General features: G+C 52.2%; 2 protein-coding genes across 4 annotated transcripts; one reads left to right on the forward strand and one right to left on the reverse strand.

Annotated features, from left to right (window-relative positions):
* Nucleotides 1-8597: 8597 nt before the first annotated feature.
* On the forward strand, nt 8598-10153 carry RANGRF (RAN guanine nucleotide release factor). 2 transcript variants are annotated; one of them, XM_010362433.2, is made up of 5 exons: nt 8598-8933; nt 9024-9140; nt 9326-9482; nt 9571-9656; nt 9879-10153. In XM_010362433.2, the coding sequence occupies exons 1-5, from the start codon at nt 8857-8859 to the stop codon at nt 10000-10002; spliced, it is 561 nt and encodes a 186-aa protein (XP_010360735.1). In that variant the 5' UTR covers nt 8598-8856; the 3' UTR covers nt 10003-10153. The 2 variants fall into 2 exon arrangements, with proteins under 2 accessions (XP_010360735.1, XP_030779765.1); XM_030923905.1 differs by lacking the exon at nt 9571-9656 and having other exon boundaries at nt 9879-10148.
* On the reverse strand, nt 10127-15541 carry SLC25A35 (solute carrier family 25 member 35). Of its 2 annotated transcripts, XM_010362431.2 has the most exons (5): nt 14486-15541; nt 12580-12645; nt 11396-11548; nt 10902-11036; nt 10127-10737 (listed from the first exon to the last, which is right to left on the reverse strand). In XM_010362431.2, exons 1-5 carry the CDS (start codon nt 14858-14860, stop codon nt 10564-10566), a joined length of 903 nt encoding a protein of 300 aa, XP_010360733.1. In that variant the 5' UTR covers nt 14861-15541; the 3' UTR covers nt 10127-10563. The 2 variants fall into 2 exon arrangements, with proteins under 2 accessions (XP_010360733.1, XP_010360734.1); XM_010362432.2 differs by lacking the exon at nt 11396-11548.
* Between the last annotated feature and the right edge of the window lie 1171 nt (nt 15542-16712).

The following is a 16712-nucleotide window of genomic DNA, read 5'->3' on the forward strand; positions in this document are numbered from 1 at the left end:
TCTCTCTTTTTTTTGTTGTTTTTTTTTTTGTTTTTGAGATGGAATCTTGCTCTGTCACCCATGTTGGAGTGTAGTGGCGCTGTCTCAGCTCACTGCCACCTCTGCCTCCTGGGTTCAAGTGATTCTTCTGTCTCCCGAGTAGCTGGGACTACAGGTGCACACCACCACACCTGGCTACTTTTGTATTTTTAGTAGAGACAGGGTTTCACCACGTTGGCCAGACTGGTCTTGAACTCCTGACCTCAGGTAATCTGCCCACCTTGGCCTCCCAAAGTGCTCCTATTATAGGCGTGAGCCACCAATCCCAGCCTGTCTCCTCTTCAGCCTCTTAGCTCCCTTGGCCTTTGGGTAGGTTTGCATAGACTGGTTGTAGATGTGGAAAGTCCTCCTTCCCTTGTCCATATTGTGCCTCTGTCATTGTTGAGAACTAGGGGACAGGGGGTAAAGTACCCAATCTCGTGACTTAACAGCAAAGATCAGAGGCCGTCTGTCCTCTTTGCCCTACTTACAACCCAAACCTTCCAACTCCTCCTTTCTGTCATTGCTGTCTCCATTCTTTCTTTTTTTTTTTTGAGGCCGAGTCTTGTTCTGTTTCCCAGGCTGGATCTCAGCTCACTGCAACCTTGGCCTCCCAGGTTCAAGTGATTCTCCTCTCAGCTTCCTGAGTAGCTGGGATTACAGGTGTGTGCCACCACGCCTGGCTAATTTTTGTATTTTTAGTAGAGATGGGGTTTCACCATGTTGTTCTCGAACTCTCGACCTCGTGATCTGTCTGCCTCAGCCTCCCAAAGTGCTGGGATTACAGGCGTGAGTCACCCGGCTGGTATCTCCATTCTTCTTGAGCAGGCTTCCATCTTGGAACTTGCTCTTCATTTTTCCCCTCCACCTTGTGCATCACCCCATATTATTGTTTTCCTACTGCACTGCTCATCCTGGCTTCATCTCTCCCTGTCCTAACTGTAACAGCCTAGCGCAGACGCTCATCCCTCCACACGTACTGTACAAGTCTGGTGCTGACCACCTGGAGTTAGTGTCAGATCCCACAAGTAAAGGTCTGAATCTTCCACAAGACTCCCCTCATTTCAGACACTAGCCACAAATCTCAAGAGTCCCCAAGTCAGCCACACTTTGCCTGACTGGCTATATGTTCAGAAGTTCCCACAATCCCCACAGGCTCAATAATTCACTAGAAGGACTCACAGAACTCAGAGAAGCACCATACTTATGATTGTGGTATTGTGGTTTTATTATAAAGAATATGCATAATTGTGGTTTTATTATAAAGAATATGCATAGGCGTCTGAGCGCGGTGGCTCACGCCTGTAATCCCAACATTTTGACAAGCCGAGGCAGGCAGATCTCCTGAGGTCAAGAGTTCAAGACCAGCTTGGGCAACATGGCAAAACCCCATCTCTACTAAAAATACAAAAATTAGCCAGACATGAGATCGTATCACTGCACTCCAGCCTGGGCAACAGAGTGAGACTCACAAAAAAAAGGGCTGGGTCTAGTGGCTCACACCTGTAATCCCAGTACTTTGGGAGGCCAAGGCAGGCGGATCATGGGGTCAGGAGACCGAGACCATCCTGGCTAACACCCTGAAACCCTGTCTCTACTAAAAATACAAAAATTGGCTGGGCCCAGTGGCTCACGCCTGTAATCCCAGCACTTTGAGAGGCCGAGGTGGGCGGATCACGCGGTCAGGAGATAGAGACCATCCTGGCTAACACACTGAAACCCTGTCTCTACTAAAAATACAAAAAATTGGCTGGGCCCAGTGGCTCACGCCTGTAATCCCAGCACTTTGGGAGGCCGAGGCGGGCAGATCACGAGGTCAGCAGTTCGAGACCAGCCTGGTCAACATGATGAAACCCCATCTCTACTAAAAATACCAAAAAAAATTAGCCAGGCATGGTAGGGGACACCTGTAATCCCAGCTACTCGAGAGGCTGAGGCAGGATAACTGCTTGAACCCAGGAGGCAGAGGTTGCAGTGAGCTGAGATCATGCCACTGCACTCCAGCCTGGGTGACAGAGCAAGGCTCCATCTCGGCGGGGGGGGGGGGGGGGGGCGGGGGGAGAAAAAAATTGGGCGTGGTGGCGGGTCCTTGTAGTCCATGCTAATTGGGAGGCTGAGGCAGAAGAGCGGTGAACCCAGGAGGTGGAGCTTGCAGTGAGCCAAGATCATGCCACTGCACTCCAGCCTGAGTAACAGAGCGAGACTCTGTCTCAAAAAAAAAAAAAAAAAAAAAAAAAAGAATATACATTGGGAAGGTTGGAACAGGTCCCAAAATCTGAGCTCCCGTGGGGACTGCTGAGGAGTTAGGGCACAGCGCCTACTCTCACATCAATGTGTTCACCAACCAGGAAGCCTCACTGAACTTCAGTGTCCAGAATTCCTATTGGGGTTTTATCGGGCTGATATCAACTGGGCCAAAGCTTTAACCCTCTAATCACATGATTGATCTTTCTGGCGTGGCTCACCCCCATCCTGATTCATGTCCTTAGCATAACCTATCTAGGGGCCCACCATGAGACAGCTCATTAGTATAAACCATTAGGGCCTATCATGAATAACAAAGAACTCCCATAACAGGAAATTCCACAGATTTTGAGTTTTTCAGGAACCAGGCATAAAGGGCAATTAGGTTTTTTGTTTGTTTGTTTGTTTGTTTTGAGACAGAGTCTCCCTTTGTAACCCAGGCTGGAGTGCAGTGGCTTGATCTTGGCTCACTGCAACTTCTGCCTCCCAGGTCCCGGTTCAAACAATTCTCCTGCCTCAGCCTCCCAAGTAGCTGGGATTACAGACATGCGCCACCACACCCAGCTAATTTTTGTATTTTTGGTAGAGACGGGGTTTCACCATGTTGGCCAGGCTGATCTTGAACTCCTGACCTCGTGATCCACCCGCCTTGGCCTCCCAAAGTGCTGGGATTACAGGCGTGAGCCACCGCCCCCAGCCTTTTGTTTTTGCTTTTGTTTTGTTTGTTTGTTTGAGACAAAGTCTTACTCTGTTGCCCAGGCTGGAGTGCAGTGGTGCGATCTCGGCTCACTGCAACCTCCCTATCCCGGGTTCAAGTGATTCTCCTGCCTCAGCTTAGTAGCTGGGATTACAGGCACCCACCACTGCGCCCGGCTAAGTTTTGTGTTTTTAGTAAAGACAGGGTTTCACCATGTTGGCCAGCCTGGTCTTGAACCCTTGACCTCAGGTGATCCACCTGCCTCTGCCTCCCAAAGTACTGGGATTACAGGCTAGAGCCACTGTGCCTGCTTTTTTATTTTTATTTTTATTTTTTATTTTTTATTTATTTAATTTTTTTTTTTTTAGGCGGAGTCTCGCTCTGTCGCCCAGACTGGAGTGCAGTGGCGCAATCTCGGCTCACTGCAAGCTCTGCCTCCCAGGTTCACGCCATTCTCCTGCCTCAGCCTCCCGAGTAGCTGGGACTACAGGCGCCCGCCACCTCGCCCGGCTAGTTTTTTGTATTTTTAGTAGAGACGGGGTTTCACCATGTTAGCCAGGATGGTCTCGATCTCCTGACCTCGTGATCCGCCCGTCTCGGCCTCCCAAAGTGCTGGGATTACAGGCTTGAGCCACCGCGCCCGGCCCCGCTTTTTTATTTTTTTTAAGAGATGGGAGTCTTGTTCTGTCACCCAGGCTGGAGTGCAGTGGCATAATCATAGTTCACGGCAACCTCAAACTTGCGGACTCAAGCGATCCTCCTGCTTCAACTTCCTTGGGATTACAGGTGTGCATAGCACCATGCCCAGCTAATTAAATTATTTGTTGAGATGGGGTCTGGCTACATTGCCCAGGCTGGTCTTGAATTCCTGGGCTCAAGTGATCCTTCCACCTTAACTTCCCAAAGTGTCGGGATTACAGGCTGAGTCACTGCGCCTGGCCCAGGCAAGTTCTTTATTGTATAATATACCTTAACAGGGCCTAACTGGTAAATAACCTATCTCTTAACAGTCATCCAATAAATACAGGCCAGGCCCTGTACAAGTCAGTGAGAAGTTGATGGTGAAAGGCAGACATGTACCCGTCTCCTGGTGCTTAGTGTATTATACAGTGAGGCGCCTGCAGTGGTGACAGGAGCATAGCAGCACAGCAGAAGCCAGCAGTTAATCCAGAAATGTTTTCTGGAGATCAGAGTATGAGCTGGCTAGGGAGGAAGGGGGAAAGAAAGTTCTAGGCAGAGGGCATCGCATGTGCAAATGCCCAGAGGCATGAAAGAGGTTGACTCAGTTGAGGGATTGAAGAAAGTTCAGTGTCTAGCACACAGACTATAAGGGGAAAATGGCAGGGTGTAGTGGCTCACACCTGTAATCCCAGCACTTTGGGAGGCTGAGGCAGGTGGATCACCTGAGGTCAGGAGTTGGAGACCAACATGGCCAACATGGTGAAACCCCGTCTCTACTAAAAATATAAAAATTAGCCAGGAGTGGTGGCACACGCCAGTAATCCCAGCTACTCGGGAGGCTGAGGCAGGAGAACCACTTGAACCCGGGAGGTGGAGGTTGCAGTGAGCCAAGATTATGCCACTGCACTCCAGCCTGGGTGACAGAGCGAGACTCCATCTCAAAAAAGAAAAGAAAAAGACTATAAGGAGAAAATGATGGGATATGCGGCTGAAAAGTTCCAGGGAAAGGACTGAGTGACAGGTGCAGAATTGCTCCAAACACGAGGACGCACTGATCTTCCTCAGACACTAACTTCATTATAGCAGGCCTTTGTGTATTGTGTATCTACTGTGGCTACCATTGATTGTCACATAATCCTAAGCATCTCCCCAAGGCAGGTGTCTCAGCTGGGGACTAAGCAGGGGCATGAACTAGATCTCATTACAGGATATGAACTGTAGCACGCCCTAGCTCTTCCTGTTCAGGCTGAAAGCCCAGAAAGAAGCGCTATGTTTTACCCATTTTTAGACCCTCCCCTAAAGCCTAGTAAAGGGCTAAATACACAAAATACTTCATAGCTGGGCTTCTTAATCTTTAGTCAATGAGCTTGGATAAAAATTTCATCTTTTTCTTTTCTTTTCTTTTTTTTGAGACAGAGTTTAGCTCTTGTTGCCCAGGCTGGAGTGCAATGGCATGATCTTGGCTCACGGTAAACTCTGCCTCTCGGTTCAAGTGATTCTCCTGCTCAGCCTCCCAGGTAGCTGCGATTACAGGTGTGTAGCACCACACCCGGCTAATTTTGTATTTTTAGTAGAGACAGGGTTTCACCCTGTTGGTCAGGCTGGTCTCAAACTCCTGACCTCAAGTGATTCACCTGCCTCAGCCTCCCAGAGTGCTGGGACTACAGGCGTAAGCCACTGCGCCTGGCCCATCTTTATTTTCAATATGCATAATATTTTGAGACAGGGTCTCCCTTTGTCACCCAGGCTAGAGTGCAGTAGCTGGCACTACAGGCATATGACACCACGCCCGGTGAATTTTTTTTTTTTTTTTTTTGTAATAGACACAGAGTCTCACTTTGTTGTCCAGGCTGGTCTCAAACTCCTGAGCTCAAGCAATCTGCCCACCTAGGCCTCCCAAAGTGCTAGGATTACAGGCGTGAGCCACCGCACCTGGCCCATGCCTGTAATCTCTTTGAGAGGCCAAGGTGGGAGGATGGCTTGAGCCCAGGAGGTTGAGGCTGCAGTGAGCTGTTATCGTGCCACTGCACTCCAGCCTGGGTGACAGAATAAGACCCTGTCTCAAAAAAACAGAAAAAATAACAATAACAATAACATTATATTGAATAGGGGATCATGGGCTTCACAAAACTGCCAAAGCAGTCTGCAGTAGAAAAAAAGACGAAAACCCCTGCTTAATAGAAATACTTATTGCCCTAACTCTTTTCAAAGGGATGCCTGACTTTGGGTGTGGTGGTATCTCTCTGATTTGAGTAGAAAAAAAGACGAAAACCCCTGCTTAATAGAAATACTTATTGCCCTAACTCTTTTCAAAGGGATGCCTGACTTTGGGTGTGGTGGTATCTCTCTGATTTGAGTCCATCTCTTGGTGCCCTAAAGGGGAGAGTCGCTGGGACTCTTGTCCCCAAAGCAAACAGCTGCATCAACTGCATGCAGGGCACTGAATAAGGGAATGTCCCAGGTGTAGAGAATCAATCAGTTGCAGGCCTACTTGCAACCAGTGGACTGAGAGCCAGTCACATCCTCACATTCTCCTGAGAAAAGTGGCTGCTGGCCATCTCTGTACTGAGATTTGTCCCCTGACACTCATCATCCTAGCCACAGCCAGCTGGACCAGAGATCTCTCTTGTATTTGGGTGGTGGCCTGAGGAGTGGCCAGGCAGGAGAACCTGCCAAATAGGTACTTGCAGATTGAATGACAACTAATCGACCCAGTTAGATCCTGTCCCTTGGGAAGTTGGGATTTGAACACTTGAGGGAGTTGAGAGGTGGCAGGGCCAGCAGAAGTGACAGGCACAAAAAAAAAAAAAATAAAAAGAGGTGAAGGGAGAAGGGGAAGTGGAGCCAAGCGTGGGGATTTGCCAAGTGAGGGTGGCCTTCCACCCCATTCATCCAGAGGTTTGGCTGAGCACCCCCCAAGAGCCCACAGAATTGTGGAGGGCCAGGGGTCCCCAGCTGCACAGGGCTCATGGCAGAACATGAGACATGCCACACGCCCAAAATGAGGAAGTTGGGGGGGGCTTTTTCTCAACCTTCCTGACCTAGTGTGACCTCCTCTGGGCCCATGTAATAGGCCTCCACACGCCCTTATGCCTGGTGCAGGCACCCTGTTCACTTCTATGTCCTTGTAGGTCCGTTTCCAAGGACTCTACCTGCTTGACTGCTCCCAAAGCAGCCACAGCCAGTAATGCCCCTGGTGGGGAACGGGGCTGGAGAGCAGGCTGGCACAAAGCGGGAGGGAGGGACAGAGAAGTCTGTCAATCATCCCAGAGAAGCATCATGGGGTGGACTCCTCTGACCTGGCTCCTTTGGTTTCCCATGGCTGGGCTCCTTCTCTCCCTCTGGAGCCTGTAACGTCCCCGCTCTCTCAAATTCCTCATACAGCAGACTTATTCCACTCTCTTTACCCAGAAATAGGTCAGACTCAACTATATCCATATCTCATTTCTTCCTAACAGCATTTTATTTCATTTTTTAGATGGAGTCTTGCTCTGTTGTCCAGGCTGGAGTACAGTGACACAATCTTAGTTCACCGCAGCCTCCACCTCCTGGGTTCAAGCAATTCTCCTACCTTAGCCTCCCTAGTAACCCGCCACCACGCTCGGCTAATTTTTCTGTTTTTAGTAGAGATGGGGTTTCATCATGTTGTCCAGGCTAGTCTCGAACTCCTGATCTCAAGTGATCTGCCCCACCTTGGCCTCCCGCTGTGCTGGGATTACAGGCATGAGCCACGGTGCCTGGCCCCCCAACAGCATTTTAAAGATGAAATGAGACTCAGAGAGGAGTCTGATGGCTGTAGTAAGGAATGAGGAGTCAAGCTCCTTAGTGTGTGCTACAAAAACCCTGCACACCTGACCATGTTCGCAGCTCCCTGCCACCCATTCCCATCCTACCCTCTCTTGCCAAACGGATACACTTGCTTTCCCCAAAACATGCCCTCTCATCTCCAAGTTTTTGCTCCTGATGTTCCCCCGGCTAGAATACCCCTAGGATGTCCTACTGAATTGTGAGTCAACCTTTAAGACTCAAAGTGTGGGCCAGGCATGGTGGCTCACCACTTTGAGTCTTATCACTCAATCTCATCACTTTGGGAGGCCAAGGCAGAAGGATCACTTGAGACCAGAAGTCCGAGACCAGCCTGGGCAACACAGTGGGACTCCATTTCTAAATAAATAAATAAATAAATAAATAAATAAATAAATAAATAAATAAAAAACAAAAATTACCCGAGCATGGTGGTGCGTGCCTGTAGTCCCAGCTACTCAGGAGCCTGAGGCAGGAGGATGGCTTGAGCCCACAAGGTTGAGGCTGTAGTGAGCTATGATTGTACCACCACTACAGTCGAGCCTTGGCAACAGTGAGACCGCCTCTCAAAAAAAAAAAACAAAAAACAAAAAAAGACTCCAAGTGTGCTCCACTGTTCCTTTTACACCTTCAGTGAGGCATCAGGGGCTGTGTCCTAAATGTATCTCCAGCCCTTCACATAGGGCCTGGCAAGGTAAGAGACCAATAAATACGCACCATTTGGCTTCATTTCACTAAATCATTAGGGTCCAGAGGTATGGTCAGCACTTGGAACCCTGTGGAATGGCCTCAAGATCAGAATCCTCTTGCCCAATTCTTGGCTGGGAAGCAGGTGACATCTAGAAACCATGAGGGTATGGGTGATCTCCTGGGTTCTGGACATTTGCACTCAGTTTATTCAATCACTCAACAATATATATTAGGTCTGGGCTGAGCACGGTGTCTCACGCCTGTAATAATCCCAGCACTTTGGGAGGCCGAAGCAGGTGGATCACCTGAGGTTGAAAGTTCGAGACTAGCCTAACCAACATGGAGAAACCCTGTCTCTACTAAAAATACAAAATTAGCTCGGCATGGTGGTGAATGCCTGTAATCCAGCTACTCAGGAGGTTGGGGCAGGAGAATCACTTGAACCCAGGAGGCAGACCCTAACCCCAAGCCAGACCCCACCGTCCCGCCCGGCGCCCTCCTAAGAGCGCAGCTTCCGGAGCAACGCCGCTGACCCCCGCCCCCAGGGCCTTGGCGCTGATTGGCCAGCGATAACGCGGGGCGGAACCAAATCTTAAAGGATCCGGGAGCTAAGCTAGACCCAGGTGGCGGTGGCAGCTGCGAAACCCAGGGAGCCGCTGCCACGTGACCCAATGTGGGCTTCTTTTAAACCTTTCTAATGCCCATAACCCAGCCTCAGGCCCATGGAGCCCATGAGAGACTGCCCGCTGTTCGGGGGCGCCTTTTCCGCCATCCTCCCCACGGGGGCCATTGACGTAAGGTGAGAAGGCCGGGGCGCCCAGGGGCGGCTGACTGGGTGGGTTGTGGGAAGAGACCGGGGTCAACCAGGGTCTGCCTTGCCTCACTCCAGCGACCTCCGACCGGTCCCGGACAATCAAGAAGTTTTCTGCCATCCCGTGACGGACCAGAGCCTGATCGTGGAACTTCTCGAGCTGCAGGCCCACGTGCAGGGTGAAGCGGCTGCCCGGTGAGGGAAGGGCCCTGGGCTGGCCAATGGCAGGGGCGGGGCCGGGGCAGTGGGCGGGACCCGCGGCCGACGGTTAATCTGGGCAGTGAGAACATGCAGGGGCCGGGAGCCAGCCGTGCGACTTAAAGATGCTCCCGGGGAGGCGGCCAGAGATGTCCCTTCCTGACCCCGCTTCCCTACTCCAGGTACCACTTTGAGGATGTTGGTGGCGTGCAGGGGGCTAGGGCTGTCCATGTGGAGTCTGTTCAGCCTCTCAGTTTGGAGAACCTGGCCCTGAGGGGCTGCTGTCAAGAAGCCTGGGTCCTCTCTGGCAAGCAGCAGATAGCTAAGGAAAACCAGCAGGTGAGGGCCTGAGAGTGTGCAATGTCCTGGAAGGGCGGTAGCGGGGGCGCAGAGATCCAGGTAAGCATCCTGACTCTGATCCCCTTAGGTAGCAAAGGATGTGACACTTCATCAGGCCTTGCTGAGGCTGCCCCAGTACCAGACTGATCTCTTGCTCACCTTCAATCAGCCCCCGTAAGGAGGAAGGAACGGGCGGGTATCTCATGACTGGGTTCCCAGGAGAATTGGGCTGGGAGGGACAGAACAGGGAGACTCACTGGTGGGATCCTCCAAGGAAGCAGGAGTGGGCCAGAGGTTTGGGGTAACTGATACCCAGGTCCTCTGGAACCGAAATTGGCAATTTCCAAACCTCAGGCCTGGATGATGTTCTCTCTCCATCTGTTTCCCCACCCCAAGCCCTGACAACAGGTCATCTCTTGGCCCTGAAAATCTGTCACCTCCACCCTGGAGCCTGGGTGACTTTCAACAGCTGGTGACCAGTCTGACCCTTCATGATCCCAACATCTTTGGTCCCCAGTAAAGGTGCTGAAGCACTGTATGATGTTGCTGAGAACTTGGGGACTCGGTTCTGTGAAGGGGAAAAGAGGTTGAAAAGAGGGTTTCCTCTCATTTCTTCCCTGTGCATAAACATAAGACAATCCCTCTTCAGAATAAACTTGCTTTATAATCAATATAATCTCTGTGCCTTTGAATCTAACAAGATGCCTGGGTCCCAGACACCTGGGAATTGGGTCTCCCAATTCCCTTTGGTTTTGGAGGGAGGAGTTTAAAGCTGTTCATGGGAGCAGGAGGGACTCAAGTGTGGCAGTGGTGAGAGGGAGGAAATACACTTTGGGATGACTGGTTCAGCCCTGAGAGAGGGGTGTGAATTACCCAGGGAATGGGTAGGGAAGGTTTAAAGTAACACCCAAGGAAAGAAGGGAAACGCTTGTAGTGTTCAACCCTGAGAACAGATGGGGAGTGGGGTTGGCTGTCCCTCATGGATGGATGAAAGGTCACCTATCAGTAGTCACCAGGACATAGTGGTGGAGGCACAAATGGCCAAGGAGTGCTCATTTGGTGGAGTCTGGGAGAAAGGCTGTTATTTAGTGTATGTGTAGTAGAGGGAGCGTAGCTGGTCCCAGAAGAAGAGGGAGAGGATGGTGTGGGGGCCGAGGCGGAAGTAGGAGGCACCTATACCCTTGTACATGCCAAAAATGCCCTCGGTCCGAGCTGTCTGCAGCAGAGCGTCCAGTATCCCCCGGTACATGAGGCCCTGAGAGCATGTCAGAGAGGGAGGGAGAGCACAGAGAAGGAGTTTGTCAGAGCCCACCAGGGGCAGCTCCTCCACAGGCTGCATTTCAGGCTATCCCACCTGCACCCGCAATTTGCCTCCCCGAACCCCTGCTTCCCTGCCTGCATCCCAGAGCACTTCCTTACCTTGCCCTGTGCATCTGTGGGCTGGTTGTAGAGCCTTGTGCAGGCCACATCAAAGGGTGCCATGGCCAAGACCACTGCAATGCCACTCACCATGGCAGCCACCAGAGCCAACTTCCAGCTCTGAGGAGAAAAGATCTAAGGGGGTAGAGAGGAAGAGCATTGTCAACCAGCCAACCATTCCACCCCAAGGACAGGACAGTCCCTGCCCTGGGGACACAGATGCTGGTAACTCGGGGAGCTTCCACCGCACCAGTTATAACAGTGCAAAAACACTGAGAAGGAGGAAGGCCAGGGTACCCTGAAGGCTCAGGTACCCCTTCTGGGAGGAAGTGACAAGAGAACTGCGGGAAGGGTCTAAAGAGTCAGTGACCTCCAAGCCCTCCTGCCACTCCCTCACCTTTGAATGTGGGGCACCGTCTCCTCCAGGGCCCAGTGCAGCTTGCCCTCCCCTTCCCCCCTTCCCAAAACAGACCCACCCATTTCCCAGGCAGTACCTCCCACTGGCTCAGGAGGTCCTTGGTGGATGAGAAGGTGCACAGCTGGGTGGAGGAACCGATGATAACTCGGGGCAGGCCGCCCAGAGCCCCACGCCACAACCCCACCAGACCATGTTTCTGGCCAATCTCGGTTAGCGCCTGAAACATGCCCTAGTGTGGGGAAGACCAGGGGGTGGGGTTCAGACAGCCCAGCATCAGGGGCTGCCATCCTAACACTGCCAAGGATGGGTGCTTAATAGGAACCTGTCGTCCAGACAAACAGTTCAATGTGGGCTTAGAGCCAGAATGGGGCCCTTGGTTGTCTAGTCACCCCACTGTTCCCTCCCTGGGCTCCCAAGAACTGGGGTGGGATGCATGGAAGTGAGGGCATTCACTGGTCAGGAGAAACGGGGGCAGAAAATTAGAGGAACTGGAATACATACTGGAAAGAGGCGTTGGGCGTGGTGGCTTATGCCTGTAATCCTAGCACTTTGGGAGGCCAAGGTGGGTGGATCACCTGAGGTCAGGAGATTGAGACTAGCCTGGCCAACGTGGTGAAACCCCATCTCTATTAAAAATACAAAAATTGCCAGGTGCAGCAGCTCATGCCTGTAATCCCAGCACTTTGGGAGGCTGAGGCGGGCGGATCACAAGTTCAGGAGTTCGAGACCAGCCTGACCAACATGGTGAAACCCTGTCTCTACTAAAAATACAAAAATTAGCTGGACGTGGTGGCACATGGCTGTAATCCCAGCTACTCAACAGGCTGCAGCAGGAGAATCACTTGAACTCAGCAGGCAGAGGTTGCAGTGAGCCGAGGCCGCGCCACTGCACTCCAGCCTGGGCAACAGAATGAGACTCTGTCTCAACAAAACAAAACAAAATTTAGCTGGGTGTGGTGGTGCACACCTGTAGTCCCAGCTACTTGGGAGGCTGAGGCAGGAGAATCGCTTGAACCCAGGAGGCAGAGGTTGCAGGGAGCTGAGATCATGCCACTGCACTTCAGCCTGGGCAACAGAGCGAGACTCCGTCTGAAAAAAAAAAAAGGAAAGAGGGTCTGGGTAGGCTTCAGGGACAAAATGGGACAGAACTAATGGGTTGAGCAGAGCAACGGCTGGGATTGGAGCTGTTGGGTACAGGCAGAAAGCTAGGGGAAAAGAGAAAGGATGATCAGGGACTTTGGCAGACTTGGGAACTCTCACCTGATGCTTATACTGGTGCCCTACAGCAATTTCTGAGGCTGCCTGTGCCTGCAGATGTGTCTTCACCTGCGAACAAGAGAATATCATAGCTTATGCCCCAGTGGCCATCCTCCTACGTCAGAACCAAATGTCTGACCCCCTCACATTTCCTCTAGGGTGTTCAGCAATGAATATCCTCTTATTCTGATAATTATTGTTGTTCCTACTTAACAAATTGGTTAACAAAAAAGACTCTGTCTCTAGGCTCCAGCTGCGGGGGGATGGATCTCCCAGCACTGCAAGACACCCCACCCCCTTCATATCCTTCTTCCCTTGGGGCTAGCAGTTGGGGGTGGAGTGGTTGGAGAATGGCAATATTTCCTTAGGCATATTAGGCAAGACCTGGGTGTCCAGCCTCTCATGCCAGCTCCCATTCCCAGACCGGATCTCCAGCCACCACTTCTATCAGGCTCCCCATCAGACTCTGGGCAAAACTTGCTCTCTAGCCCCCACTCCCCATAAAGGTATCTAGTCGACTTTGGAGAGACCACTGTCCCTGAAACTCAAACCCTGCGAATGAGACCAGACTGCCTCTGCTACAGGACGCACTACTTCCCAGTCTCTTTTGCTCTTAGGAGCACTAAGCAGGGCCTAGTCCTAGCAATAAACAGCTATGTGACCTTGAGTGGATCACTTCCCCTCTCTGGGCCTCAGGCTCTTGACCTTTCACCTATACCAGATAACTCAAAGGGGCAGATGTTGAGATTGTTAATTCTGTAATAACCAGGATCTTCCTGATCCCTACACTCTCTGACGTATGTTAAATTCCTTATCCTCCCCTTCACAAATCCAACCTCAATATCAACACATAATAATGAAAACAATGCTACCAAATGCTTACTCTCTGCCAGGATTCGCACTAATGCTTCCATGTCTACCGCATTTGTCTCCCTCCATCCTCCCAATAATCACACAGAAAGGCCACTACAATTATTGCCATTTTACAGATGTGGCAACTGAAGCTCACCAACTAGTAATTTTCAAAGCCAGGACTTTAGTTCCAGAAAGGCTGATTCCAAAGCCCATAATCTTTTTTTTGTTTGTTTTGAGACAGAGTCTTGCTCTGTTGTCCAGGCTGGAGTGTAGTGGCGTGATCTCGGCTCACTGCAAGCTCTGCCTCCCGGGTTCACACAATTCTCCTGCCTGAGCCTCCCGAGTAGCTGGGACTACAGGGGCCTGCCATCATGCCCAGCTAATTTTTTGTATTTTTTAGTAGAGACGAGGTTTCACCGTGTTAGCCAGGATGGTCTGGATCTTCTAACCTCGTGATCCTACCGCCTTGGCCTCCCAAAGTGCTGAGATTACAGGCATGAGCCACGGTGACCGGCTCCAAAGTCAATAATCTTTTTTTTTTTTTTTTTTTTTTTGAGACGGAGTCTCGCTCTGCCGCCCAGGCTGGAGTGCTGTGGCCGGATCTCAGCTCACTGCAAGCTCCGCCTCCCGGGTTCACGCCATTCTCCTGCCTCAGCCTCCCAAGTAGCTGGGACTACAGGCGCCCACCACCTCGCCTGGCTAATTTTTTTGTATGTTTTAGTAGAGACGGGGTTTCACCGTGTTAGCCAGGATGGTCTCGATCTCCTGACCTCATGATCCGCCCGTCTCGGCCTCCCAAAGTGCTGGGATTACAGGCTTGAGCCACCGCGCCCGGCCCAAAGTCAATAATCTTAATCAATACATTCAATCGTGTCCATCAGATGGGTGTGTATAGGGCAGGTCAGAAGACTCCAAAGCCTACCAGCTCTTTCCTGATGCCTTTCCCTGCTTGCAGTGGGGTAGCACCCTGCCACCTATGCCCTTGGAAAGACCAGGCTCCTATTTTACAACAAGGATCTGCCCTGTAAGTCCCAGGCAAGAATCCTCTTCTTACCATGTAGATGGGGCTCCCCAAGTAGGCTCCCATGACCCCAGCCATGGCCCCAGCCGCTGCGCTGCGGGCAGGACTGTGGGTGCCTTCGGCTGTGTGCAGGTAGCCCCCAGCCTCAGCCAGTCCATAGGTGCCCAGACGGATGCCATTCATCAGGAACTGGTATAAGAGGGCGGGGGCCAGGCCTTTCTGCAGGGCAGCCAGGCCATCCACCTTGCCGATGGTGATGAATGCATGGAAGACATTTCGGTAGTGCCGCTGGTATGTGCCAGGGGCCTGCAGTTCTCCCTGCAACTGCATCCTGGTCTTCACCACCTCCAGGGGATTGGTGAATACACAGGCCCCGCAGGCTGCCAGGCCACTCATCAAGAAGTCCATGATGGGATAACTGTAGCAGGGACTGGCCCAAGAGTAAGAAAGTAAAAATGGGCGTCAGAAAGCGGGGTTGGAAGACAGGGGGAAGGCCTGTTTCAGCAGTACAGGCTGCAGAAGGTAAGAATTTAGGTTTGCAGTCAAGGGTGTCAGGGTCAAATGTCAAGTCGTCAAATGGAAGTGGTCAGCTGGAATTTGGGAGTCAGGAGCTGGCAAGCAGGGAAGAGACAGAAATCTAGGAGATTCTGGTGAGAAGCTTATGGCAGGATCCTCTGAGGTCAAGGAGGGGCAAAAGACAGAAGGTGGCAGGTGGGATGGCTCAGGATGGCGGGCGACGGGGGCAGGGGAGTAGAGGAGGGAACCGCGGAGCTGGGAGATGGAAGCCAGGCAGGCAGGAAAAAGAAAGCCAGCAGGTTAGAGAAGAAAAGGATCCGGGAGAAAAGCCGGTGATTTCCTCGAGCCAGCAACGAGATCTGGATCCGAGAAAGAAGTCAGGACCCAGGCAGCCACCGGAGCTCGCAGCAGCTTCAACCCCGGGTACCCTGCGGAGGCCAGGCAGCCACACTCCTGCCACTGGAGCGCTGGGCCAATGGGGAGCCTTCGAGAGCCGCAGCCGAGGCCCTCAGCCAATCAGCGCCGAACCGGCTCCGCGGCCAATGGGAGGAGCTCTCGGCGCTCCGGTCCCCGGAATCAGCCGGAGGCAGTTGGAATTAACTCTCCCCGCCCCGCCACCAGCGCTTGGCCGCGGACTCCGGCTCCGGAAAGGAGGCCTGGGACGCGAAGGTTTTGTCATTGGCAGGAAAGAGACCTGGGTTCCCGATCGAACACAGAGGCCGAGCGCAGCAGTTCCCCACTGGGGTGCTGGGACCGCCCCTCGGGTGGGCGAACGGCTCCCTTCTTTAGCTTCCTACCCCGGGTTGTGACCGGGTGGGGTCACCTAAGTTTAGGTCCACGCCATGCTTGGTGCCAGCGCCCGGAGAGCCCGGAAGCCGCCGACCGGCCTGAGCAGGGAGAGGGACACACCTGTGCTGCGGAGCCAGTATCCTGAGGCTGCGCCGGGTAGTGCAGCAGGTTCTAGCTCCGGGGCGTGGCTGGATGTGGCCGTGGCTGGCCGCGGGCGCCGAGGGTGGGAGGCCTGAAGGATGGAGGAAGGAACTTGGTTAAATCCTTAGGCTTTGTTTTTTCTTTTCTTTTCTTTTTCTTTGAAACGGAGTCTCGCTCTGTCGCCCAGGCTGGAGTTCAGTGGCGCGATCTCAGCTTACTGCAAGCTCCGCCTCCCAGGTTCACGCCATTCTCCTGGCTCAGACTCCCTAGTAGCTGGGACTACAGGCCCCTGCCACCACGCCCGGCTAATTTTTTGTATTTTTAGTGGAGACCACGTGTTAGACCAGGATAGCCTCGATCTCCTGACCTCGTGATCCGCCCGCCTCGGCCTCCCAAAGTGTTGGGATTACAGGCGTGAGCCACTGCGCCCGGCCAAGATTTCATCATTGTTTTAAATCTTGAGTTCATGTTGGGTGCGGTGGCTCACCTGTAATTCCAGCACTTTGAGTGGCTGAGGCAGGAGGATTGCTTGAGCCCAGGAGTTCACGACCCACTTGGGCAAAATGATGAAATCCTGTTTCTAAAAAAGAAGATTAAAAAAAAGAGATACAAGCTGGGCGCGGTGGCTAACGCATGTAATCTCAGCACTTTGGGAGGCCGAGGCGGGCGTATTATGAGGTCAAGAGATCAAGACTATCCTGGCCAACATGGTGAAACCCCATCTCTACGAAAAATACAAAAATTAGCTGGGCATGGTGGCTCATGCCTGTATTCCCAGCTACTCAGGAGGCTGAGACAGGAGAATCTCTTGAAC

Source organism: Rhinopithecus roxellana, chromosome 19 (assembly GCF_007565055.1).
Source record: "Rhinopithecus roxellana isolate Shanxi Qingling chromosome 19, ASM756505v1, whole genome shotgun sequence".
In the NCBI taxonomy this organism is placed as follows: domain Eukaryota; kingdom Metazoa; phylum Chordata; class Mammalia; order Primates; family Cercopithecidae; genus Rhinopithecus; species Rhinopithecus roxellana.